At 43.5% G+C, this 27,952-nt stretch overlaps 1 protein-coding gene across 1 annotated transcript in view; it reads right to left on the bottom strand.

Annotated features, from left to right (window-relative positions):
- Positions 1–6,240: 6,240 nt before the first annotated feature.
- The window catches only part of LOC138284759 (uromodulin-like), a 175,522-nt gene continuing 153,810 nt past the window's right edge, over positions 6,241–27,952 (bottom strand). Inside the window, exons 9-11 of the mRNA XM_069223896.1 lie at positions 13,859–13,925; positions 10,304–10,336; positions 6,241–9,855 (exon numbers count right to left, since the gene is read on the bottom strand). Coding sequence (XP_069079997.1) covers positions 9,791–9,855; positions 10,304–10,336; positions 13,859–13,925 — 165 coding nt within the window. The 3' untranslated portion in view covers positions 6,241–9,790. The remainder of the gene's footprint in view (positions 9,856–10,303; positions 10,337–13,858; positions 13,926–27,952) is intronic.

Raw genomic sequence — 27,952 nt, 5'->3', positions numbered from 1 at the left:
ACTACTGCAAAGATCTGGCTGTTGTGGTTCGCTCTTTCTGTCAGCAGGTGGAAGCAACCACACTGCCACCGATCCAAGATCAAGGACACACCTGGAGGGCGGGTGACTGGGTGGTGGTCTGGAAACACGTACGGAAGATGTGTTTGGAGCCTCAGTGGAAATGCCTGTTCCAGGTGGTTCTGACCACTACCACAGCTGTGAAGTGTGCGGGAGTTCTGAACTGGATACATGCAAGCCACACGAAAAAAGTGACATGTCCTTTGGACGATGAAGAAGAGTTGTTGAGGGTACCAACAATGACCAGACAAGTCTCAGTACCGGAAACAGAAGAAAGAAGAACTGAGACCGTATCTGAGCACATAGAGGACTGTTCAATCACTCCTGTGACAGACCAAGGAGAAGACCTCCAGGAGGGTGACAGTGAGCCAATCTCAACTGAGGCAGTAGGCCTTTCCCTAAAGTAGATGAAATTGAGAGACAAACAGAGCAAACGCCAGACCTTGAGGGGGAAGGAGTTGAGGTGGAGCAAAGCCAATGTGATCTGACTCCTCCTGAACCAGTTGCAGGTCTGTCAAGAGAAAATTCTGCAGAGCAAGAAGAAGTTTCAGGTTCAGCACTGAAAAGAGCATTGTCCAAAGGTCCACCGAAAGGAGATAAGTGGCCGGAGTCACAAGCAAAGAGAAAGGAAGCAGTTGTTGAGACAACAATAAAGGGAAGAAGTAGATACGACAAGGAGAGAAGATCTAAGTGAAGGAGAATCAAAAGTTGAAAAGAAAGAGATTAGCAAGTCAAAGGTACGCAGGTCCTGAATGGGCGTATACAACTACAAGTAAATGGCAAAGAGAGTTTTTGTTCTTTTGTTTTGATCGAAAAATTCCAGGTCAATATTTTGGCACCTGAAGGAAGCTGGTGAACTGAACTGTTAAGACAAATTGAGAAAAGTGCAAAGAGAAAAGAGACTATTGAAAGTAACCGAAAAAGACTTTGATAACCTGATTTGGCAAGCTGCTAAACCGATTTTTGACAAACTTACAGACTTTTGAGAAAAAGGATCCTTTAAGTGAGACTGAAAGCTGTAAATAACTGGTGAAGAAGATTCTTTTGGTCTTGTATTTTTGCTGCTTTCTGATTCTTTACAGGTCATGGTTAACAGTAGCCATCAGGACAGGAAGAACAGGTGCTGTAAATACATGAGTGTTGATTTGGCAATTGTGTGTGTGATATTGTGTGTGATATTGATTGTGGGTATGACTGTTCTTGACAAGGATAAAGCCAACCATACTTCAGCTTCAGAGACGACTACTGCATTAACAGCAATAGAGAAGTTTAGGTTAGATGAGAAGTATCTGCACGTAGATAATGCTCAAGGGGAACCTTCTTCTAATGTCTTCTATCGCTTATTGAATGCTTATTTTGAGATGATGGATGCAAAGACTTGTTTTGTGTGTACGCAGATTCCTTCATTAGTCGAAGGAGTTATCTATCTAAGTTTGCCTCTTACTTATGGGATAAGTTGTAGTCGGTTACTAACAAGATTCTATAACCAGGAGTACATTCAGTATTTCTTCTCCAATCATGATGTTGCGTTTTCGGTTGTTCCCGTCACTAGGTACCTGAGTAGAGTAGCTAAGGATAATGACATAGTATTAGTAAGGGTTTCTCCGAGCCTACATTAACTTTTGGCACAGCTTACGGTCACAGAAACAATCTGACATGCTTGCTTACACCTTTAGAAAATAGTTTCTTAGATCATACATATGACAGGAGAAAGGCATTAAAGAAAAAATTACAAAAGGGCTTAGAGAAAAGGAGTTTTATGAATGATTATGCTCATAGTGCAATAAAAACACAAGGGAAATTAGATTTACATGTGCAACATGTAGGGAAGCTTTGTGTGTATAGGCCTCAATCTAGTACTGACACTTAGTTTGTGGGAACGAGTGAATGTAGACGTGTTTTTGTTTCAGAGTAAATGGACACTTATGTTGAAAGGACATGATCCAGCGATTCCTGGTATAGAATATCCTAATTCTTATTACCGTCTTCCAAGAGGATGGTATGGAACACGTTATTTGGGGATACTTTTGCCAAAGATTTTCCAACTGGATGACTTAAAGAGATAACCAAAATTGACTGTGCATCAAATTAGAGAAAGGAGAGAGTCTCCTTCTGGTATATTGGAAGATATATTTGGAGCAATGATTCCTTCAGTGAGTTATTCAGAATTCAATAAAGATTCAAAAGTTGTCTACTACTGTGGAGATCATGCTGACAATTTTTTTAGGAGCCATGATCCTGATAGATACTGAATTGGCAGCGGAAAGAGATATGACTCTGCCAAACCGCCTTGCGTTAGACATTCTTTTAGCAAAGGATTGCGGAGTGTGCAAAATGCTTAATTTGAAGCATTGCTGTTCGTTCATTCCTGATAATAGTAAATAAATTAAAAGCTTACTTACTGATCTGACTAATGAAAGTGCTGATTTGAAAGAGTTGAAAGAACTATGGGCCAGATGTAGGAAGATAGCAATTTGCGACTTGCAAATTGCGAGTCCCTGCGACTCGCAATTTGCAAGTCGCAAATTGCTATGCAGTACGGTGTCTCAGACACCGACTGCGACTCGCAATGGGGTCGCAATGACCCACCTCATGAATATTCATGAGGTGGGTCGCAAATTGCGGCCCCATTGCGAGTATGGGCACTCGCTAACATGGAGGCCTGCTGTCGTCAGCAGGCCTCCATGTTAGTGACCTGCTTTTCAATAAAGCAGTTTTTTTTTTGTTGAAATGTAGCCCGTTTTCCCTAAGGGAAAACGAGCTGCATTTAAAAAAAAAAAAAAACCTTTAGTTTCGGTTTTTTTCAGGGCAGGGAGTGGTCCCTTGGACCACTCCCTCCCCTGAAAAAATATTTTGGGGTCCAGTCACAAACTGGAAGGGGTCCCATGGGGACCCCTTCCAATTTGCGAGTGGGTTACCATCCACTTGAAGTGGATGGTAACTGCGACTCCATTTGCGACCGCGTACGCGGTCGCAAATGGAATTGCATCCCACTGCGAGTCGCAAATAGGAAGGGAACACCCCTTCCTATTTGCGAGTCGCTAATGCATATTGCGAGTCGGTAACGACTCGCAATATGCATTACTGAATTGCAAACCCACGTTTGCGAGTCGCTAATGGCGATTTTCGCCATTTGCGACTCGCAAAAGGGTTGCTACATCTGGCCCCAGGTGTTTGGGAGAAAGTTGGCAAAGGATTTGCTTCAGTGGGAAATTGGCTCAGCAACAAGGGAAAGGGACACTATTGAAAATAATACAAGGGATATTGATTATTGTGATTTGCATAATTGGAACATGGGTAATATGTAAATTGTGTAAAATGATAAAAAAGATGAAAATTAAAAATGATCGGACGAGGAAAGAGATGAAAACAGAAAACTTGTTTAGGGGAAATTCAAAAAGGGAACGACGATTTGATGGGTTAGAGATGACAGAATTTTAGCTGAAGCAAAAATTTGTGTGGGAAGGCTTACTGTGATGACACATTTAGTCATCAGAGGAGGGATTGTTAATGCTGAATTTTAATGACATTATTAACGAATATTCATGCATTTTGAGTGTTAGATTTACGAAGAAAATGTATTAACTTAGAGAAAAATAATGCACGTATTTGAAGGTGCGCCCACCTGAGTGGCTGCCAATGTTCACGAAGTGTACTTATTAATGGCTTACTAATATGAAATGTTGAGCTTATGTTTAATTAATGTAGTAATATGTCATATTAAAGGTTATACATTATGTATTAGCTTTATTAGTTGTAGGCCTTAACTTAGCGAGGTCTTGGCCTAGTTGCACGGCCTCATGTCAAGCTGTATTGTTTAGGCGTTAAGTAAAATGTCTGCTTAGGGAATTAAATAGCGATTTTCCACTGTACTGTCCATGTGCTCATAGCTGAAGTTAGTTCTCATGAGAAACTGCTTGCTAGTGAAACAATGTTTAATGTAATGTGTATAAGACTGACCTTCCCAGGAGAAGACAATGAACATACTGACTGGAGTATAAACTGCAACAATATTGATACCTGACAAGCTGAATGATGGGAGCAGAACAAGAGGAGCCAATCAACATGTGAACCATGTACTAGTAAAATTGTAGATCTGAGGATTTAGTTTTATTGGACAAAGTGTGAAAATGCAATCTGCTGACCAATTAGAATGTGGGAAGTAGTTTTAGGAAATCTAACTTAGCCAGACTGCACAGAGAGGAGATACCACCATTATTTTCTAGACTGTCTTGAGAAGAGACGTGCTCAACTTTACTGCTTGGAGATACTTTGCTTTTTCTGAACTTTGATGCTAAATCCTGATGTATTGCTGACCAAACTGATGTCCTGTTGACGAAGACTATCACAGCTTGCTGAACCTTATTGAGGACAGGAATACCATGATTTTACTGACTGCTATGTCTATTTGCTTTTTTGTCTAGGTACCAACTGCTATTTTGATTAGTTAGATGTTTTCCAAAATTTGTGTGACTAAATTGTTTTGCCTGAAGTCTAAACATGCTATTCTAATCTGGTGTTAGTTAGGTTTCTCACTGATGAAGATTGCTACTTGTAATAACAGTTGAAGTCTTTTCTTTGCTGAATCTAAATGTATGTAATATCGTTTGTGCAGATATTCTTGCTATTAATTTTTATTGAACCCTTAGAATGTGTAGTAGCTCAAGCCTTGATTAGATTGCGATTCTTTCACTGCTTTGGACAGCCAGTATTGTTTCTGTATGTTTATCATTTGATTTTGAGATTAAGCTATGTGACATTAGCATTGTTAATATAGGGAAATAAACATTCTAACTTTTACATAAAGGTGTGCTTATTCATGGCCAAGAGGTCATGGTGTGTGTAAATCACTGCCTCCTAATGAGTATTGATGGTAATGATTGTTGAGGTTGTTGATCTGTATTGGTATGGGGTATATGGTGGGGAAACCTCAAAGTGAGACAAAAGGTTCATCGGCCAAATCACGTTTCCCTTGTAAGTTTACTTAATAAGGTCTGACGCGCTAGCAAAAACACATCTTCGTGAAGCAATAAAAAGGAACCAGCGACAATCACATACTGACTGTCTATGTACAGCACTCCACTGCTCTTCAGCTAGGTCTTTGTTGTCAAAATCCCACATACATACGTACATACATGCATTCTTCACCAAGCCTCAAGAGATGTCAATTCTAATGCTATACGAGGAGATGAAAGTCAGGAAAGAGGGGATTAAACACTAACAGAGAGGCTATAAATAGTAAATTGCAGAATAACATGACAGGATGTGTACTAGAGTCATACTTGTTGTTTTAGTGTAAGAAACCTGAAGAGGTGGGGAAGGCGTTATACGTGGGCATCATGGATCACCCTCATGGGAGGTTGTGTGTTTGCCAGTGTTTAATTGTTCTCAATTCACCACATTCTCAGCATCTGAAAGCTCTCAAACTAATTCCTCCCATCTTAATAGAGAGACAGGAGATGGATGGGGCAAGTGGATAGAAACTTCACTTTAAAAGCTGAGGTAGAATTTAGATCACAGGATTTCCTCCCGCTGTCACTTGTACGTCATCCCTGGGAAGTAACCATGACACAATACTGCTTTTGCTTTGTATTTTGAGTCCCAAACTTAGTGGACACTTTGAGAGTCCAAATGCACGTGTCTGCTTTTCTTTGAGCTCCATGGCACAGACTAAGAGGGCAGTCTTCTTTTGTTAGTTCGTTCTGCATGTTTTGGTCTGTTCTACAGTTTGTGTCAGATGAACCAGATCTAACTATGCTACTTTTGCATTGTTTGTGATAGTTCTGTGTGATAGTTTTATGTTTTTGACTGTAGGCATTTTGTAAACAAATCTAACATTAACAGGTTTATTTGCATGCAATACTTGTCTTTTCTAATAGCTATTTGACTCAGTCGACTGTTTCAATTAAAGAAAGGGGTTATTGTTGGTAATTGTTCAAATTCGTGAGTGTCTCTGCTTTATTTGCCTTATGTAAATGTGTGTGAACGTTCTCTATATTTTGGAGGTATAATAGAGGTTTCAAGGTCATGCATTCAATCACCAGCTGTAGTTTAATAGTTCATTTTCATTTAAGGAAAATATGACGGTAGATAGAGACCTTAACGCTGGTTCATTCTACCTTTCGTCTGGTACTTCTTGACTCAAGGATGATCAAATATCACACAATATTGTAATGGCAGTACTTGCAGATAGTGAAAATATATTTAATACATTTATTAAATGATTACATACACAGGAACTTCAGAGGCAGAATCTCTCACATACATCATGTATCACCAGCACCAAAGACCATCTCGGTCTGATGAGTCACTAATATCAAGGGGTACAATTGATGTAGAATAAGGGAGAACCTGGAATATAAAATAATGTGTCCCAGTGATTTAAGATCTGTTCATTAATAGACTGGTCTAGAGTACATCAAAGTATAATATCATGTCTCACTAAGGGGTTGGGAAGAAGCAGAGGTGGATGAGAAGATAGCAGGGTGAAGAAAATGTGTGGGCATAGGTGACACTGCAGAATGAAGCAGAAAGTGAGCTGCAGGGGTGATGGAAAGAACAGCAGAACAAGATGGGAAGAAGATGAAGGGGGAGTGGGGAAGGGGTCCAAAGGGAAATAATCCGTAGGGAGAAGCAGCCCTGGGTCATAAAGAGAATATTCTGGCAGGAAGAGTTGAAAAGGGATAGCCAGGGCGCAGACACATAAATATTCATAAAGGACACAATTAGTGATGGAGCAGAAAGAGAGAAGACCATGGAGATGAGCTACAAGACAGAAAGTGGAAAAAACACTTAAGAGGGAGAAAGGTTGTGAGGGAAAAGGCAGCAAAGGAGCCGTGCAGGTTGGAAGTATGTGGAATGCCGTACAGGGATAAAGAGATGTGTAGGTGAACCTGTGAACACTACCTAAAGATATACAGGCAGATGAAAATCCTGTTCAGGGCAAGCTAGGGAATATGAGTTTATGGAAAATCCATGAAAACAGAAACAGGGGCATTTATGAGAGAGTGGGTATCCAGGGACATGGGGAAGGTTGCATAGAATTAGTCAAAGTGAGGAGAAAAGCATTGTGGGAACATGGCAAGAAAGAGCTGAATGGGGTATTCATGGTAGTGGGAATGCAAAGAAACAGCTTCAGGGGAAAACAAGAAGGCAGAGAGAAGGAGCGCTGGAGGAGAAGCAGGAGTGGGCAGGCTTGGGCAGAAGCATCTGAATGAGAAGAGAAGCTGCAAGGAGAGTGGGAGGCCAAGGTGAACGGGAGCACGAGAGAAGCATGTGATTCAAGAGAAGGGGGTGGAACTACAGGGGTAAGGTGCTGATTGTAACATAAGGAACAAGAAGCACAGGGAGAAGGAGGCAATTGGAAAGAGAAACAGGGGGTCAAGATGATTGCAGTGGCTACTGATAAGCCAAAGAGGAGCATGGGGAGAAGCACCTAAGAGAGGCAGAAGAGGCTGTGAGGGTCGGAAGAAGCTGGTGAAGTGGAAGGTTGAAATGTTGGCAGTCAAAGTGAAAATCAGCATATATCAACGGGAGATGTCTCTGAGGAAATAGGGAAAAGCAAAAGTGTTAGTAAAAAAAGGATTAAAGAAGGAGATAAGCAGTGCGGGTGCATGGATGGAAGCCAGAGAAGGAGGGAGTAGAGGGTGAGCATGGAGGCCCCAGAAGAAGGAAAAACGAAGCTTTGTGGAGGCATGGGAAGGAGCAGAAATATTGAGAAACAGGGAACAGGGGAGAACACACGTACAGGGAGAGAGTGGCAGTGGGGGGTCACAGGTACAACCAGTTAAAGAAAGAAGACGTGGTGGCCAGCACAGAGTGGAGAAATAATGAGGGAGAACATGTCAGAATGGAATGAGTGTGACAAAAAATTGAAAACGGCGGAGCTACAGTATGAGATCAGGGAGAAATGCTGCAAAGGGTGGGAAGTCAGAGTGACTATGTGCTGTGACACAGAAATTCTCTGATAATTTTGAATAAAAGAACCGGGTACAGGTTAAATACAAAAACAATATGAAAGCTGTATGCACAAGGGAATTATATTCGTGGATAATCAGTGGGGGTGTCAAAAGAGGTAACAAAGCATTAAGAAGTACTGTTGATATAGGGAGGAGCAGCAAAGGGTGCAGAATCAGTGGGGCATGCAGATCCCAGCAAGGAATGGGGCAGCATTACAGGCATGTGGATAAACATCCATGAGTGGGAAACCATTGAGTTTCTGGTGAAGGTCAACAATGGTTGGGAACTGGTTGGGGTGTGGTGAGAAGCAGCAGTGAATGGAGAAGTGCAGAAGCATGAGAGCAGGAGTAGAGGGGGAGTAACCATCAAAGGAGTATGTTGAGAAGAAAACTTAATAACGGGGGCAGTAGGGGTATGGATGAAAGACCACAGCTACTATCCAGGGCAAAAAGACTGGCCCAATTTCCAGAGGGTCATGCAACAGTGGTGATTAGATGCAGACTGGAAGAATACCTGAGTGTTTGAAGTGAAACCCAAAGAATAGAGTTGCGCAGGGTGAGAAACTGCAGAGAAAATAAGAGATACATAGAAATGAGACGGGGATACAATCAGATGTTCAGGACAATGAGAGAGCGATAGAATTTGCTGGTGAAAGGAGTGCAGGGGCAGTGAGGAGTGAGAAACTTTGCAGTGAAGCACAAGGCAGTAGCAGTAGAAGGGAAAGGAGGAAACAAAGCAAGGGAAAGGGGCAAGGTGGCAGGATGGCAAAGTGGTAGGAAGGAAAAGGGGTGAAAGGGAATCAGAAGAAATGTGAAAGATGGGAAGGAGAAGAAACCTACAAGAAGGGGAGATAGGTACATTGATTCAGTGGGAGAGAGATGTCAGAATTTAGAGGAAGAAAGTACGTAGTATGAAGAAGAAAGAGCAGACATAATCTTTCACATATCAGGCTCTTTTGAACTCAGTGGCCCAGGTGTAAACAACAGTTGCATATACAGATCGGTCATCAGTGTGAAGATTTTGCGCTGCCTTAAATAATACGGGATTACATAGTGCCCATTTTGACAGAGAAACAAAGCACTATGTCATATTGGTACCTGCAACTTGTATGAATGCCAACAGTTGACTTTATAACCACCCGACTTTAGGGTGTGGTAAATGGGTGCAATGGGCAGGAGCTCTCTCATCTGACTTCTGAGGCACTCAGTGACTTCAGGATGCAGTTTCAGACTCCCAATTTTTCAGTTGCTATAGACATTGAGACATGTTTACTGTTCCAGTGATGACCGCACTGAGATGCCAGTCACCTCATTCCTAAATCTTGTTCCGTTATTATATCACTTAATTGGTTTTCCTCTTCCTTCATTTACAGACCAATGTACATTATCTTCACGCTGCTTGTTCATTAACTATGCTGTCGGTTCTCAAATTCTTCCATTTACAGATAAGTATACATTATCTTCACGCTGCTTGTTCAATAATTATGCTGTCGGTTCTCAAATTCTTCCATTCACAGATCAGTATAAATTCCCAGCCTGCCTTATGTAAGAAAGATGGAGCTCAGATCAGTGATGAAAGAGGAGACGTTATCGGTAATTAAATCTTATCTAATCCTAAACCATATAGAAAATAAATACACATACAACATCCGATTCCCGTTCACATCATCATAGGCAGAATAGAAATGTTCGAATAGATCTAGGAGAGTTTGTACATTGTTAATATTGGATGTCCTCTAATGGGTCTGCATCCGGCCTTGGTGTGTCAGTGTTTCTCAAATCATCTTGAGACTGAGCAGTGCCAGAACGGAGCTCCCAAGCACAGCCCAGAGGGAGATATCTGGAATTAAAAAAGGAAAATAAGATAAGGCTCAAGTGATGCCTCAAAATATGAGAAAGTAAAAATATCTCAGCAATATATCACACATATCTCCCCATCTTCCTCTTGGACCATTTTGAGCCACAGCCCTTTTTCCAACTCATTTAAGGGGGATTTTTCTTTATAATTGGATCAGGCCTAACTTTCGTCGGTGGTAACTCTGTGAAAGCATAGCAGTTGTTGAGGAAATCACTAACTCTAACCCCGACCCAGCAATCTCCGAAGACAATCCGTGATTTGAACAAAGCAACCGCGTTTCAGTCCTTTTTCCTGTGGAAAGTGCTTGCCCTCTGAGCCCTGAATCTTTGGATAAGAGATGCCGGATGTGGTTGGTATCAGCACTAAGATAATATTTACACCAGGCAGAATAATGATAGACAAATGTTGCAAAACACAATTTGCTGATTACCTGTGTGTGATCCAGAGTTAAAACTGAAGGACCCTGAAAAGAAACAAAAAGAAATATAACATTATTTTACATTTCCTTCCTTCAACGTTTGTCAAACTTTAGAAGTTGTACCTCACCCTCAGTTGCAGAAGTGTTGCTGCACCCAGAATGGTATGGCTATTCTGCCTCGATAGCGCTATACTGCTGCTCCACAACTAGTGTCATAGAGAGATTGTACTAATAGTGCACCAATAGTTTTACAGCTCTACTGCGAGTCTGCCAGTAGATCTATAATGTACGAGCACTGCCTTGCAGATGCATCAAGGAATGACATCGTAGGCTGTCACTGATTTTGTGGTGCCATTATTATTATTGTCTGCTGATTTTACCTACATTCTGGGATTTTTTTTAAATAAGGAGAAGCTTCCCGTACAAGAGTCACTCATGATAAAGAACAGGGGAAAACAGGTTCAAGTAATACAAGAAAATCAGTGCCTGGTCCATTAAACTAACTTAGTAAGGATTTTTGCTCCGGCAGAATTGGCAGTAAAGTGCAAAGAGTGGAGTCTCTCGAGTGGGAGGGCAGATGGGGTCATGGCCTAGTTCTATGTGCCCTGGTTCTCCCTTCCCTTTTGCATCACCAGGAGAGCTGTTGAATGTAGCACAAAATGATGTAGTAAAAAACTGATGTTGCATTGTGACACACAAAGGCTAAGTCTAATTTTTACACTGCTAAAGTCAAGGAGGCATTGAATGCCCCTACAGAGCTTTTTAAAGTGATTAAGGCATTATCTACTCCCTCTAGGCCATCCGAATTGGAAAACTCCCAGGAGTTTGGGGATAAGGTAGCCAGGCACTTTCAGAATAAATTCTTCAAATTCATGCCAATTTTATTCCTCGTGAGGCTTTTAGGGAACAATCTTTTATGGTGCTCCCGGATCTTAAAGCTAGCTGTAAAATTTTATCTCATTTCCAAATCCCGACTCAGGACAGCATTAGAAAATTGATTCTCAATATTAAGTCAGGTTCCCCTCTGGACCCCTGCCCCCCTTCCATCTTTCAGCTGGCCCCAGACCTTATGGCTCGGGCATTAGTTCCTATTATTCAGGAGGTCATTAATTCTGGGATTTATTCCGCTTTATGGAAGGAGACTATAGTTGTCCCCCTGAAAAAGAAGCCAGATGGGGATAGCCAGGACCTGGATAATCTACTGCCAATCGCTTTTCTCCCTTTTCTGGCAAAGATTTTGGAGAACGTCATGAATAAGAAACTAGTAGAATTTCTAGTGGAAGTGGGAGGCTTAGATTCCTCTCAACATGGTTTCAGAAAGGCGCATAGTACGGAGACCGCTCTTATCTCATCCTCTGACTCCATTCGGAGATTGGCAGACGAAGGGCAAGGTTTTTTTTAGTTTTACTGGATCTATCGGCGGCGTTTGATACCATCTCTCTGCAATTTTTGTTGACCCGCCTTTATCAAGCAGGGATTAGAGAGCGGGCTCTTAAATTTTTGGAATCTTTTTTGACTAACAGATGGACCACTGTTAGTTGTGGTAATTTTAGATCTACACCTAATTTATTACCCTGCGGGACTCCACAGGGATCTTCATTGAGCCCCACCCTGTTTAATTTGTATGTTGCCCCGCTGGCTAATTTGATTAGGTCCTTTGGATTTATCCCCACGTCCTATGCGGATGACACACAGCTAATCAGCCCAGTAAATAAGAACTGGGAGGAGGTGGTGGACCATTTCAATAACTGTATGCAACAGTCAGCAATTGGATGAGGAGTAACTGGCTTAAATTGAATGTTGCCAAAACTGAAATTCTCTGTTTCGGGCCGGGCAACGAGCAAAGGAATTAACACTGGTGGTCGACAGATTTGTTTTTTAAACAACTTTTCACTAGTACTCCTGTGGAACTGGTACTTCCTTGGTGAAGCTTATAATGTACTATGGTACCATGGGGGTGGACCTTGAGTGAAATCTCCAGCAGGAATATAGCAGTACCTCACAGGAGGGATGCACTGGGTCCTGTGGGAGTGTTGTAGTAACTAATGGGCCAGAATCTGTTTTTTCTTTTTGGCCCCAAGACATTTAACTGCCCACACCCAGCACAAGTGCCAGAGGTTCAGGGTATCCCTGTCTCTTTATACTTTGTGTGTAATGAATCCCAAGTCCTTCAATGGTGGGTGCATTTTTCTCTGGGTTGCAGCAAAGCTGTCAAATCTCTCAACAGGTTCTGCAGCACCAAAAAGGTCAATCAGAGGGCCCTATTTTATTTTTACTTTTCAGGAACCACTGGACACCCGCTGAACTCTAAATGGATTCCCTCTGGACCAACCACTGATGTATACCTATTTTTTTAACCTGTTCTTCACCACCCTGAGCACCACATTAAACATACAGTTCTAGAAAACAACTGAATGGATTTTCATCAAATAATGAAAAATCACTGTCAGAGTAAAGTTCCAACTTTCTGCAGAATTCGGTGTACTTCTGTTCGGCTGCTTTTTCTGTACTTGCAATCGAAGTTTTCTATGGGATGTAATATGGGAAATTATTGTTTTGGGGCATATTTTATCTTTGCCCCAATTTAGCTGCTCACCCTGAAGCTTTCCAGCAAAGTGCTGAGATGGATGGAATTTCTTTTGAACATCTTATGAAGATTGGTCAAAGGGCACCAAAGTTACTAGCAAAACAAACAAAAACACTCTGAAAACTAATATCTACCTGTAGCTACACTGTAACTACACTGAACATGTACTGTATGTTAGAAAAGTGACTACAGAGAGGACTCCTTTTTTCCTTTGACAGGTCGTCAAGAAGAATGGAGTGATAACGCACCCACCCTTCAGCATCTGCATAAGGAAAACGCCCCCTTTCTTGGGTGGATTGTGGGATTGTTCTTGGGTGGATTGTGTGTACGTTTTAAACGTTTCTTGGAGTGGGAATTATAGCACTATACAGTGCTATACCCAGATCCAGAACTCGTAACCATTGGACAGGAGCCAGTTACCAGTTATTCTGGTCATTGAAACTTGACTCTGGAGCCTCACAATCCCCTGCAAGAGTCGCTCCCTGGTCAAGAGAAACTCAAGCAGAAGGAAAATACAACTCTTACTTGTGAAACCTGAATTAAAATCCTGTAAAACTTTTAAGTGCTCCTAATTCTAACTGTGATGTGTCGGAAGTCCAAGGCATCCTGCGTGCACAAGATAACCCTGATAACCCAGTGGGTTCTAAGAAACGTTATCTATTGCCATTTCCAGTGTCTCTTAACCAAAACCTCAAGGTACCAGAGTCCTAAGGCATCCTGTGGGCACCCGAATAAAAAAACACATAGAACATGTTGCAGGCAAAATATGCACACTGATGTCTGTTGCTGCAAAACAACACTGCCCACCTCATAATGAAATTGAGCAAATTAGCACATTTTACAGTATGTAATGTTGTATAGAACCACACCTTGATGCAAATTAGCACATAACACAAAAAAACACAACACTCGAAAATGTACAAAATGTAGCCAACTGTTGTGCGTCTACTACAACACAGCCAATACGCAATGTTTAATACCTGAAATGCCGATTGGATCCATCTGAATAGTTACAGTGTCCCGAGCAGCACGAGACGTCGAAGAGCACTAAAAGTAAATTAAACAGAAGAGTCCTTAAGCTTCCACTGCACATCATGAGCCTCTGCTAAAGCTGGAAAGCTCTTGCATCCAGATCATCCAATACCCCACTCACACCTGGCACACGTCCTTTCTGCCACCATCTTCATCATTCGTGACACATCACACAACACTTTTATTCAGCACACCCCTCCACCCCTCTATTCACACGTTCCGCTCATCACTCCCCCCTCACATCTGAATACCAAGCTTAACTGATGCTCTTGTCATGTCTGAACACTCATCTCATTAGGCAGCCTTTATAGCCAACATCTTCTTACAATCAACAATTCTCAGAACAAAGCCCCCATTCAAAAGGGTATCCAGAAACCTCTTCGAGCTCAAAACATACTCACCCATCACACAGGCGACCAACACCTTCTAGAACCTGGTTCCCGCTTTCCACCAGGCAGCCCATCGTGCCCACTACAACCTCGCAATCGCTCACACCAAGTATTCACAACATGAGGTTACTTACATTACCTTAGCCTCAGGCTGATTGATACAGACAGTTTACTTACACTAATATAAACACAGGCTGTTTAGTCTGCATGGTTGCTTACAATACCTTGATCATAATTACACACCAAACAATGTTACTTTCCTTAGCCCCAATCTGCAGGAAACACGTTACCTCACATTACTTTGACAGCAGTCTGGATAGTTTGCAAGTTGTCATGTATTATCTTCACTTACATCATCATCAGATTACACAAGGTTACTTGGATTACTTTACCTATAGTTTGAGTGCTAAATAAACCTTTACTATCCAACAGTACTAATTACATTGTCAAGAAGTATTACAGCTGTATTGAATTCCCGGTACAAATAACTCCTGGCTTCTGCACTGCATCAGACCTTTCTGCAATTCCTGGTCTACGGCTCCCTAGCAGGTGCTAACTCCCCTTCAGTCCCTGGGTCACCAGCTCACCCATGCCGCCTCTGCAAATCCTGGGCCCCCTGCAAGTCCTGGACTCGCCGTAGCTGATGGCCTCCATGCTACCAAAGCAGCTGCTAAAAGACATTAAAGAAAGAGCCCTTTCCAGATATCCTTCTTCAGAATGTCTGTGATTAAAGATTTCCGAAAAGGGCGTAAAAGGTATTCCCTCCTTTCAATAAAATCCTGACTTTAATTTCTTTTTTACTCAATGTGCAATTTTTCTATGAAAAAGCTCATTTTCCTACACCTACACTATGGCCCTCATTCTGACCCTGGCGGTCTTTGACCGCCAGGGCGGAGGACCGCGGGAGCACCGCCGACAAGCCGGCGGTGCTTCAATGGGGATTCCGACCGCGGCGGTAAAGCCGCGGTCGGACCGGCACCACTGGCGGGGTCCCGCCAGTGTACCGCGGCCCCATTGAATCCTCCGCGGCGGCGCAGCTTGCTGCACCGCCGCGGGGATTCTGACCCCCCCTACCGCCATCCAGATCCCGGCGGTCGGACCGCCGAGATCCGGATGGCGGTAGGGGGGGTCGCGGGGCCCCTGGGGGCCCCTGCAGTGCCCATGCCACTGGCATGGGCATTGCAGGGGCCCCCGTAAGAGGTCCCCTAAATGTATTTCACTGTCTGCTGCGCAGACAGTGAAATACGCGACGGGTGCAACTGCACCCGTCGCACAGCTTCCACTCCGCCGGCTCGATTCCGAGCCGGCTTCATCGTGGAAGCCTCTTTCCCGCTGGGCTGGCTGGCGGTCTGAAGGAGACCGCCCGCCAGCCCAGCGGGAAAGTCAGAATTACCGCCGCGGTCTTTCGACCGCGGAACGGTAACCTGACGGCGGGACTTTGGCGGGCGGCCTCCGCCGCCCGCCAAGGTCAGAATGAGGGCCTATGTCTCGGAAAGTTACGTTTCCCTTCTCACACAACAAAGGGATTTACTCCAGCCTTTCCATGAGCGCATCTCTGACCACTTCCAGGAAGGGAAAGTACCAGAGAGCAGAATTATGGTCGCTCCCAATCTCGCAGTGTATTCATGCTTTACAAGCCACACTTCCACCTCCCTTGCCTGGAGTTACTTCAACATAATTTCAAGCAGTCGTGGCGTACATTTCCGTGGTTATAATCTGCTAGGCACGCTTTTCTGATTACCGAGCAGGCGTAAATTCTACAGTTTTTTTGCTATAAACATATGTTTATGGATGGAACTCCCTTTGTGAATCAGCTCGTTGAATTTACATAATATATGAACAGCCTCCGATACATAGTTTCCATACGTTTGACGTGAAGCTCTCTAGAGGATGTGGAGTTTGTTATGATGAGCATATTCGCGGTGCATGAATATAAAACAGATTATTATGCCTCAAATAAAGCCCAATAAAGATAAATGTCTTTGCTTAATATGCATTATGGCTTGAAACAGTTTTTATTGAACTGCCCTCTTTTATCTACAGCTCGACGTCTTCCTCTGTGTGCACTGTTTATCAAATATAAGCTTGAAAATAGTGAGGCTGCTGCTCTAAAACTACTTGTGAAAATGCTGTGTTTTGATGTTGCCATTATGTTGAGACATTTTTTTTTTACTATAATGTCAATTAAGAGCGAAATATTTTCTCTTTATTTATTTGTACATTTGTAATATTTTATGGACATCTGCTTTGGTCAGGTAGCTATCTTGGTTGGTGGCTGGTAATTTGGCAATGATCGGGGCAGGATCCGATTGGTGTGGGAAGCTGCTGAACATATTAGTGATTTCACTGTGGAAGAAGTTTGACAGGTCATTGCAGAGTTCTTGTGAGGGAGGATGTTGACTGTTGCTGAAGGTTTGGTGAAGTCCTTTATGATTGAAAATAAGTCCTTGCTGATGTTGGAGCTGCCTTCGATCCTTTTAACTAGTCCATGTTTCTTAGTGTTTCGCAGTTGCTGGTGTTAGTGTCTGAGAGCTGCCTTGTGTGTGGATCTATCAGTGGATTTGTGGCTGGTTCTCAATTTCCTTTCGAGTTAATTGCAGTATTGTTTTGATTCACAGAGGTCCTCTGTGTACCAGCTGGCTTGCTTGTTGGATCTTCTTTGTTTGTTGGATTTGAGGGATGCATAGGGGTATGCGCAATTCCTGATCCAGTGGTTGAAGTTTGTGATATTCTTGTCAGGGTTATTTGTGGGGCTGGGTTGATCTGTGGTGAGGGACCTGAGCCAGTCTGTTTCAGAGATTTTTCCAAAGGGACTGAGGAGGCTGGTAGTGGTGTTGAATTGTAGTGTGTCGATTTTGAAGTGGATGATGGAGTAGTTGGTTCATGTGAGTGGCATGGTTGCTATGTATTTGAAGCTGTCGCTAGTGGTAAAAGTGGGGTGCAGAGTATGTCTTATATTGTGTGAGGGACTTGTGATAAGCTGGATGAGGCCAATGTTGCCCAAGCATTTGATGAGTGCTGTAGAGCAATGGTTGGCCCTCTTTTCCAGGTAGAAGTTGGGGTTGTTAAGCGGTAGAATGTCTCTAAAGTTGATGGTGAGTGGGGCGACAAAGTTGATGATGAAGTTAGTAAAGGCGGTCCCCTGTCTGCGTGGTAAGTAGGCAAGGGCCCCACGCAGGTTAAAGGTATTGGAGATTTGTGGTTTGAAGTGTGGATCTTCCAGGAGTGGGGTGGGCATTTCTGCATAGGTCAAGGACTTGATAGATTCTTTGAAGATGATGGTGAGTCTTCGTCCAAATTTGTTGCTGTTATCCTATTGTGTGATCTTGTAGCCTGCAGGAATTTTTGTGGCGATGTTGGGTGCTGATGTGGAATTAATTCAAGCTTCCATGGCGGAGAAAAGTTCTAGTGTGGCACTTCTTAGTAGGACCCAGATTTTTTATTCTATTTGCTGAGTGATAGTGTGTTGAGAAGCATGCATGTGAGTGAATGTTGTTATTTGGGATCTTGGTGGCATGGGGTTTGGGTGGGGGTGTAGGTGGCATGGTTGGCTTGTGCGTGTGGGGTGTGGGAGGCTGCATGAGAATCGGTAGTAGAAGCAGGTGCAAGCTCCTACTGTGTTTGGCGATGTTCAGCAGCAGCATGGCGAGAGGCATCCTGGCTTGATCGACCAAAGAATCTGGGGAGTATTGCTGGAGGTTGATCAGATCAGGGATTCTGGCGCTGGATACGGTCCAGATGTGGACGGGCGCAGACAGGTCCTGAAAGGGGAGAGGAGCATGGGGCAGTAGGTGGGGCTTCTCCGAGTGGTAAGAAGAGGTGCTAAGGCAACACAGGAGGAGCAGGTAATGAGCGGGATAAGGTGGGAAGTGGAAACATATGTGGGAGGGGGAAGGAAGCTTTGGGGACCTGAAATGGAGAGAAAAAGCAAAAAGAAGAAGACAGCACAAAGTGAAACCTGCATACAAAAAAAGAGGCACATAGAGAAAGCTGCACAAAAAAGAAAGGGACACAAAAGAGAAAACTGCGGAAAAGACACAAAGAGAGAATTGCACAAAATGGAAAAAAGGCGCAAAAGAGAGAAGGAATCAAAAGTAAAAATGCAAAAGAGAGCAGAGAACAGGCATGAGAGTGAAGATGGTAGAGAAAGAGCGAGTGAGAGAAAAATGAAAGAGTTGGCTAAAGGAGAAAGAGGTGGCTGGATGAGAAGAAAGGAGGAAGAAGGAGGAGAGAGAGAGCACAGAGAGGACGAGGCTAGAGCCTGGTGGCAAAGGCTGGGTCTGAAAGGGCCTACACTGGTTAGTACCAGCTAAGTGGGTGTGGAGCTGGTGGTTAATTCTATCTGGTAGTCCATCTGGAGACACAGAATTACTTTTCACTGCCTTGGAATGTGTTTCTGAAGAGTCTGTATAGTATTATGACAGATTTGGGGGGCTGGCTGCCCTGCTCCTGATGGCCCTGTTCCATACAACATTATGGCCCACATTACGAGTGTGGAAGTCTTAAGACCGCCACCCTCGCAGTGGCGGTCTTTCTGCCACAGACCTGGTGGTAGAGACCGCCGCATTAGGAGTCTGGCGGATTGGCCGAAACCAAACTGCCACAACGCCACCAATACCGCCAGGGCAGTTGGACCACAGGGATGAAGGTGAGCACCTTCAGCTGTGCGTCAGCCGCAAGACCACCAGTGGTATTACGACTCAGAAAAACGCTAGGCTTTCTGCAGCGGTCACCCTGCCACGAAAACCCTGGCAGTAAAGGAAGCAAGTGACAGGAATCCCATTCCTGTCACCGGCACACACACATCCACACACCTGCAAATGCCCCTCCACCTATCCACACACTTGCATACACCTCCTACCCATTTACACAGTTGCAGACACACACCTCCAACCGCACTCATACATCCAGACACCCCCACTCACTCGAACACACAAGCATGCACATGAACACCCCCACTCACTCGGAATGATGAACTCAGACACCCCATTCACTCTCAAACACACACTCAGACACCCCCTTCGCTCACAAACATGCACTCATACAGACATGAAGTCGTAACATGGTGGTCTTCGGACTGCCAACACTGGTGCTCTTCTGGCGCCTGTGACTTCAGTGGTCTGTTGAAAAGACCGCAAAAGTTGTAATGAGGGTCTACATATGGAGTATGGACCCTGAAAGCTTATCAGTGGTTAGACCGGGAGACACTGATGTCCTGATAATCAGATATTTCAGTGCATTATCCTTAAAAGTCAATGAGGTATAATGGAGCTTCCATTGAACACCCTTAAAACATAGGAAATGTTCATTAGGAGTCATTACATCACTTTATTGTCTTTGCACAAAGCAATCTCCCACCTCCTGGAGTATGTCTGGGGCCACAGCTGGAAAGGCAGGGTCTTGTCCACTACAAATACTTTCTTTTGAAGTTTGACTACTTCAAAGGCAGAAATCAGTATCAGTATTGGGTCTCTGAGACCACATCGTCAGAACACTTCTGGACTGAAGACATTCTGCCAGGAAGGAGAGCTAGATGATGGAGATGGACCTGCCACTATGCCTGCTACTTTGCTGTGCTTGCTGGCCTGTTACTTGCTATTTCGTTCTGGGGAGTGAACAGACTGGACTTTGCTTTCTACATCCTGCTTTTCAAGGTTCTTCAAGGGCTTGAACTGAGCTTGCCCCCGTTAGAAGTCTCAGGGATAGCAAAGACTTCATCTGCCAGCACCTGGGCTCTCTTGCTGAGAGTCTTGACTCACCAAGTGGTGCTAAATCGAGTTCTAAGGCCCTTGGGAATGAGTTTTAATTTAACCAAAAAGAAACCAAGTGCATCAACTCCAGAGCAATTTTATACCCGGCACCCCCATCTGACTTGGCGCCGCTGCCTGCACCAGGAGCCTTGGTCCTCACTGAGTGCAACAACCGTGACCTATGCCCCAGACCCGACGCTGCTGCAGTGCATCCGGAGTACTACACAGTGTGAGTATTGAGAATCCTGAGTCCTGTGTCCCTGTTGTCTGGGACACCCTACTCCGTCGCAGCACTCGTGGCCCCATGGTGTGATAGCAACACAGTGAAGTTGACGCCTCGCATCTTGACCTGCCGGATTCTTCGACTGCACCTGATCATAAGGAACCAGCACCTCAGCACCAACACTGCATCACCTCCCCCTGCAACCACAATGAACCGATGCCTCACCTGCCTGGAAGTAAGGAACCAACAGCTCACCTCCCTGGTAGCAGTAAGGAACCAATGCTGCAACAGCTCCAGCAACGCCTCGAGTCACCAACTCCATGCAGCATCTTTGTTTAACAAAGGTACTGTGCCTGGGGTCCGTGTGACTCTGTGACCGGCCATACTCCATTGCAAGTAGCGCCGGACTGTTGGGACCGACTCCGTCAATGATGTTGTGACAACTACAGTTCAAGCAATTGTGTTTCAAAGCACTTTATTGAGATTTAACCTTTAAAAATTCATATCTTAGCTTGTGTATGTTGGATGTTTGTTGTTTAGGTCTTGTTTTATTCAGATAAATATTGGCTATTTTTCTAAACTGGTGTGGGGTCCCTTTGTAGTGTTTTCACTGTGTTACTGTGTGTGTGTGTGAGTGTACAAATACTTTAGACACTGCCTCTGAGATAAGCCTGACTGCTGGTGCCACGTTACCAATGGGGTGGGAAGGGGTTATTTTAGCTGTGTGGCTTCCTTACCCTGACTAGACTAAGGGTCTCTACTTGGACAGGGTGCAAACTACTGCCAACTAGAGACTCCATTTCTAACAACTAAGATGGCAATCCTCTCATGTGCATAATTTATGTTTCTTCAGAGGTCACGTAAAAAATCAATCAATGGAAAGCCCTTCCACACATGCCATTATAAAATTTTCTTAGGTATGTGTGACCTACTACAATGTGCCAATCTATGGGCTGCTGGTATCTCTCTGCCTAAAGTTAACCTTGTTGGACTTTTTTCCTTATGCAGCATCATCTCCAATCTTTTTGCCTCCTGCCTCCTATTTTTTCTGACCTGTTTTTGTTGGCTTTTGAACTCTGGGCACTTTACCACTGCTAACCAGTGCTAAAGTGCATATGCTCTCTGTGTATATGTTACTGTTGATTGGATTTCCATGATTGGCATATTTGATTTACTGGTAAGTCCCTAGTATAGTGCACAAGAGGTGCCCAGGGTCTGTAAATCAAATGCTACTAGTGGGCCTGCAGCACTGGTTGTGCCACCCACATTAGTAGCTCTGTAAACATGGCCCAGATCTGCCACTGCAGTGCCTGTGTGTGCAGATTGTAACTGCCATTTCAACTTGGCAAGTGTACCCACTTGCAAGGCCTAAACCTTCCGTTTTCTTACAAGTAAGACACCCCTAAGGTAGGCCCTAGGTAGCCCCATGGGCAGGGTGCAGTGTATGTTTAAGGTAGGACATATACTAATGTGTTTTATATGTCCTAACAGTGAAATACTGCTAAATTAGTTTTTCACTGTTGCAAGGCCTATCCCTCTCATAGGTTAATATGGGGGCTGCCTTTAAATATGATGAAAGCGTAGATTTCTTTTGGGAGCAGATAGACATCTGGAGCTTGGTGTCTCTGAGCTCACAATTTAAAAATACATCTTTTAGTAAAGTTGGTTTTGAGATTGTGTGTTTGAAAATGGCACTTTTAGAAAGTGGGCATTTTCTTTCTTAAACCATTCTGTGACTCTACCTGTTTGTGGATTCCCTGCCTGGGTCAATTTGACAGTTGGGCTGTTTGCACCTCTCCCTAGACAGTGACACAAAAGGGAGCTGGGGTGTAGCCTGCATATCCTGAGGAGCCATCTGTGCTAGGAGAGAGGGGAGGAGTGGTCACTTACACCTAAAGGGCTGTGCCTTCCATCACACAATGCAGTCTCCAACCCCCTGGTGTGTGTCTGGGGCTTGGCCTGGGCAAGGCAGGATTTCACAAACAAGAGAGACTTTCCTTTGAAGTAAGCCTACTTCAGAGGCCAAAATGGGTATAAGAAGGGCACCCAAAACCACAGACTTTAGATCACTTCTGGACATCAAGAGGAACCTCAGCCTCGAGAAGAGCTGAGGATAAGTGCTGCCCTGCCTGAGACTGTGCTTTGTGGAGCTATCCTGCAGTTGCTGCTTCTGCCTGTGCAAAGGGACAAAGACTGGACTTTGTGTGCCTTCATGCTTGTGAAGAAATCTCCAAGGGCTTGTCCTGAGCTTGCCTCCTGTTGTTGAAGTATCAGGGCCACCAAAGACTTCTCCTGCCAGCACCTGGACTCTCTGTTGAGACTCCTGCCCTGCCCTTGGAAGGTGAAGCTAGCAGACCGAGACTAAAAATCCATACACAGTCCGCCGCGTGGGGAAAAATGTGAAGTACCATCTGAGACGTGGCTGAAAAACAATGCGCTGCTGGCTTTGCGGCATAAATCGACGCGAAACCGGCATCATGGCTGGAAAATTGACGCACGGAGCTGGAAGAACGATGTGCAACACGCGCTGAAAGAGGCTGTTAATGTCGCAACCCACATTGCGCGGTTTTGCTGATACCTTGTGGCAGGATTTTTGACACAAACCTTGCTGGGTGCGGAAAAACCACGCAACGCCTGCTCGGACCCAAGTGCTGCCTAGATCGACACATCCCTCCCCTGCGGGAAGGAAAAACGATGCAAGCCGACCGAACCGGAGAAGGAGAAACGATGCACGGTCTCACTTGCGGGTGAGAAATCGACGAGCCGTTTACCTTTTTCGACGCATACTCGCCTGTGCGTGTCATTTGGACGCTACCCAGGTACTTTTCAACGCTAACAGTGTTTTGCCTGTTTTCTCAAGGATTTAAGACTATTTTTGCTTTTTAATTAATAACTTGACTTGTGTATGTTGGATTTTTTTTGTTATGGTCTTGTTTTGTTTAGATAAATATTTCCTATTTTTCTAAACCTGTGTGGTGTCGTTTTGTAGTGTTTTCATCAAGTTACTGTGTGTTTTGGTACAAATACTATACACCTAGCATTCTGAACTTCAGTCTGCCTGCTCGTGCCAAGCTACCAAGGGGGTGAGCGGGGGTTAGCTAAGGGTGATTCTCCTTTACCCTGACTAGAGTGAGGGTGCTTGCTTAGACAGGGGCTAACCTGACTGCCAACCAACGACCCCATTTCTAACAACCCTTTTCTAGTAGTCTCTTTTTTACTTTTTGTCACGTATTTTATTAGTTGTACATTAAAAAGTAATCCAGTGGTCAATTCTGAACAGATACAATCACCAAGATACAGGTAACTCGGTAGTAGCTGAAAAAATTTACAATATTAGGAAGGGGTGAAGCATTCAGGCTACATAACTGTATTACCATCTGCAGTCTCAAATAATGAGAGTGAAGGAATAGATTTCTACTTAAAAAAATCAATCCTTGGGTACAAAGAGATCAGGGTTTCCTCTCATGACACTCATGGCTCTGAAACTATCTTTCCAGTGGATAGAAAGAGAGTGTTAAACTTCTATATGGAGGCAAGTCCGTATTCATTTCACTTTCAGGATAGGGAAGAATTTCAAGTGGTCTCTAATATGTGTAGCTGATCATTAAGGGCCATATTTACAAGAAAGTGTCTCATCACTAGTGATGCGCTACTTTTCTTGTGACCCCTTTGCATCCCCTAACGCCACCATTGTAGCGCCATATTAAAAATGTGGCGCACCATTGTGCATGTTAGGGGCAATAGCGTCATTTTTTTTACACTATTGTAACGCTATACTGGATTAGCGTAAAAAAAAATGATGCTAATCCAGTATAGTGTTAAAAGGCCCATTGAAATTAAGTGGAACCTCATTTTAACACCTGCTTTCAGCAGGCATTAAACATGAGGCTAGAAATGGCCCAATGGAATCTTGCAGATTCCATTGCGCCATTTTTAGCGATCCTCCCTAAAAAGTGAATGTCCCTTTTGCATCTATCATGCCTACATTATGCATGATGTGGCGCAAAGGGTTTACAAGGTGGCGCAATCTTGTAAATATGACCCTACGGTAGTAGCCGTTAGTGTCACATTTGCTGTAAAAATGTGGCAATAAGGGGTGCAAGGGCCTTGTAAATCTGGCTCTAAGTGTGTAAATTAACCGTTCATAGGAGGCCTTGGAAAAGTCATATGGCTGAAAGTATGGGTAATTTTCGTCAGTGCAGTATGCAGTTTTGACAAAGGCCAATCAGGTGTGGTTATCCACACCTGGAAAAGTTTAGGTATGGTGGAGCAGTGCTAACTCTACTGAAAGGCAAAGATCGAGGACGCTAATCTGAGTCACTGTCTCCCAAACCTTGTCCAAGAAGTCCTGAATGAGTTTGTATGACCACAGTAGATACATGATTTCACATCCTGGCTCCAACTTCAACAGGTGTTCGATGGTGTAATTCCAGGCTGAGGACAACTTCTGAGAAGTTCAGTGCCATCTATTAAGTATATTAAAGTGAGATTCAGTCTAGATTCCCAGTGATGCTTGTTATGTGTGATTAGGAGAGCGGCCTATACTTTGTCCATCGGGTGCGTATGTGTGCACCAGGCTAAAATATTTGCAGTTGCCAGCGATATTTAAGATAATTTGGGGGAGAGGCCTGGAGTTATGACTAAATGTGAAGTGTTACACTGAGAGGTGCCTGAGGAGAGACAGCATCCTCTTCGCTCCCTCCCCACACACTTTCCTCCCTTCTCTGTCTGTATATCTTCTGGGTTTCCCTTATAGGTATTGTTTGGGCCACCCAACCTCCCCCGGGCAAGGTGTTTGCGAGAAGAATGCTAGTCTCCAAATATACAGATTAATAACTGAAATTGTATGAGGTCAAATGATTTTTGTGATTTGGGCAGGGCAAATGTAAGCTAGACTTTTTTACTCGATTTGTTAGACTAAGACCAGATAGTTAAAGTTAAATGCTGCTACTAAATGAGTGGAGAGGTGATCCTAAAAGTTGTTTACTGTACAGTACATATTGACCGCCATGTAGGTGATACAAGATAATTTAGGATGTGCTGTAATCTGATTGTATTATTCGGTTTCAAAACAGAAAAGTTAATACAGAACAACAGAAAGAAACGGTAGTTGGCATACAAGTATGCTAGATGCCAGGGTCTACTAAATGGGTATCGCATCTAGATCGAATGGAATTTGCGCTCGAGCAAAATTATTTTTGGCAATATTGTCAACCAACTCACTGCCTGAAAAAATGTCTGGGGTTGACCCAATCACTCTACATATTTGCCTATTTTATAGCCCCTTATGATATGGGGAACTTTCCATAGCGTAGTCTTGGGGGTATATTGTGTGATTGTCTATTCTATTCTATTTTTTTTGTATTCTATTCCATTAATTCATGTAGCATGATAACCACTCAGAAGGCTATACGGGCACTAGGGATCCATAAATGAGAATGCAGAAGCCTATGACAAACGGATTTAAACAGGGAAAGCCATGTTTTTCAGACTATTCTGTTGGCAAGGTCATAGGAGATGAGTCAGTACGTAATTAGAATTTTATTGTTTGACAGCAAGTTAGGGAATAGCTCGTACTCCCAATCTCTGACAGGGAAAGTGAGGCATAATAAACTAAGGCCCATATTTATACTTTTTTAGCACCGTATTTGCGCAGCTTTTTGACGCAAAAACGGCGCAAACTTACAAAATATAATTGTACTTTGTAAGTTTGCGCCGCTTTAGCGGAAAAAAATTACCCAAATGCGACGAAAAAAGGATATAAACATGGGCCTAAGAGCGACTGAACTAGGAGCTTTAGCAGAAGCAGAACGGGCCAATTTGGCTGAAAGTTAAAGACGACAAGAATTACAGAAGCTTCAATGAATACTGTTAGAGATGAGAAGCAAGTGAAGTAAAACCATGTAAAGAAAAATTGCCGAACTACGATGAAGAATAAAAAATTGATGTAGGGCCATGTTCTGAATCATTTGATTTCTAGAAAGATGTTTTAAAGGGCATTTCAGTAGGTACTTCTGGACAGAATTAAGGTCTAGACCTCCCGGTGACAGTGAAGAATGGAAGAATTTGTTAAACAAGGTATGGTTGGTGGAAAAATGCAAAGAGATTTTGCTGACCTTAGTAAGTAGCGAAAGGTCTTTGCCAATCTAAATTCCAAGATTAGATACTTTCAAAACTGGAATAGGTGATGAGCCTAGATTCTCAGGCCACCAGGTAGTGCACAAAAGTATGGTCCGTTTTCCCAACAGATGAATGTTAGTCCTATCTGTGCTGAGTTTAAAAGAACAATAACCAAAAGACAGTTCTGAAAATTCAGTTGATTGAACAGAATTTGAGGTTGTCTGAGTTGTCATGAATAATAGACCATGGTATGAAATGAGTTGTGCTAAGTGGGAACCCTAACATTAAACAGTGTAGGGCTTGAAGAAGAGCATTGATGGACCATTTGTTTGGGTTCTCTGGAGCTGCAATGAAAGCAGGTAAGTAGATGGCCTGAGTCATGGTGATAGGAAGAGTTCGAGGAAAAAGCCTTGCCCTGTGCTCCTACCTGATGAAGATGTGAGATCAGAATTGTATGCGCTGAGAAGTCAACCAATAGTCATTTGAAGTCATATGAATTCCAGAATGGAAATTAGGGCAGTCTCAGTACAGCGAAAAGAATGAAAGCGTGACTGGCCAGGTTCAAAGATTAAATTAGCATCCAGAAAAGAAGAGTTCTGAGAATGTGTTTACTTTTCAAGGAATGTGACTGGGAAGGAGAGAAGATAAATGGGGTGGTAGTTACTGAGAAACATGACATCCGCAGCAGGCTTTTTGATGCCTATACTACTCTGTTCTGAATCTTAAAAGATACTCTACAGCTTGTGGATGTCTCCTCTATGATGAAGGAACATTGTTTTCCAAATATTACTAGTATAAACACACATAAGTAGTGATGACTGGGTCTAGTGGCTTAGTGAACTTATACATCCTCTCAAGAATAAGTCTTGGACACCATGGTCACTCGGTGGAATCCCAGCAGATCTACTCAGCCTTTCATCTTTCTGAGATTGATAAAATGAGTTCAATAAACATCTGTTATCTGTTAAGGGTACAGGAATACATGATGTTCAACAGATAGTCCTCAGGTGTTATTCAAAGAATGCTTAGATGAATGAGTTCTTGACTCACACCATCATTAATATTATAAGTGGTAGGACTGGGTGGAATTCGTGGAGTTTCACTCTGCAGAGTTCTGTGAAGTTACAGGAAAACTGTGTGAGATTCTATGGAATTCCACAAACAGGTGGAAATTATGCTGCTTGCACAGCCCACACTGGAATTTAGCACCAGAGCGTGAGCAGTGCTAAAATCAGCACAAACAACACCATGTGTTGCAAAAGAGCTAGAGAAAATCTACTTGAGCTGCAGCAAACCTACTCAAAGGTCATCCCTCTGCCCCTAGCCGCTTACGAGCACAGGTGACCACCTGCACCAGAAAATCACTCTACGGGATGCCAAATCTTGCTAGCAATGACTAGGTTGCATATTCTGGAGTCTCGCAGGAGAAAAATTCTGCCACGCAGTGGTTGGCAGAATTTGCCCAGCATTCCATGTTAAAGAGTAATGTGGAGTGGCCAAAGTCCACCAATTCTGCAGGCAGAATGGAACATTTGCCCATTGATAATAATTAGTTGCCTG

The sequence above is a fragment of the Pleurodeles waltl genome, chromosome 3_1 (genome assembly GCF_031143425.1).
Source record: "Pleurodeles waltl isolate 20211129_DDA chromosome 3_1, aPleWal1.hap1.20221129, whole genome shotgun sequence".
NCBI classification, from domain to species: Eukaryota; Metazoa; Chordata; class Amphibia; order Caudata; family Salamandridae; genus Pleurodeles; species Pleurodeles waltl.
This window is presented reverse-complemented; position numbering and strand designations above follow the sequence as displayed.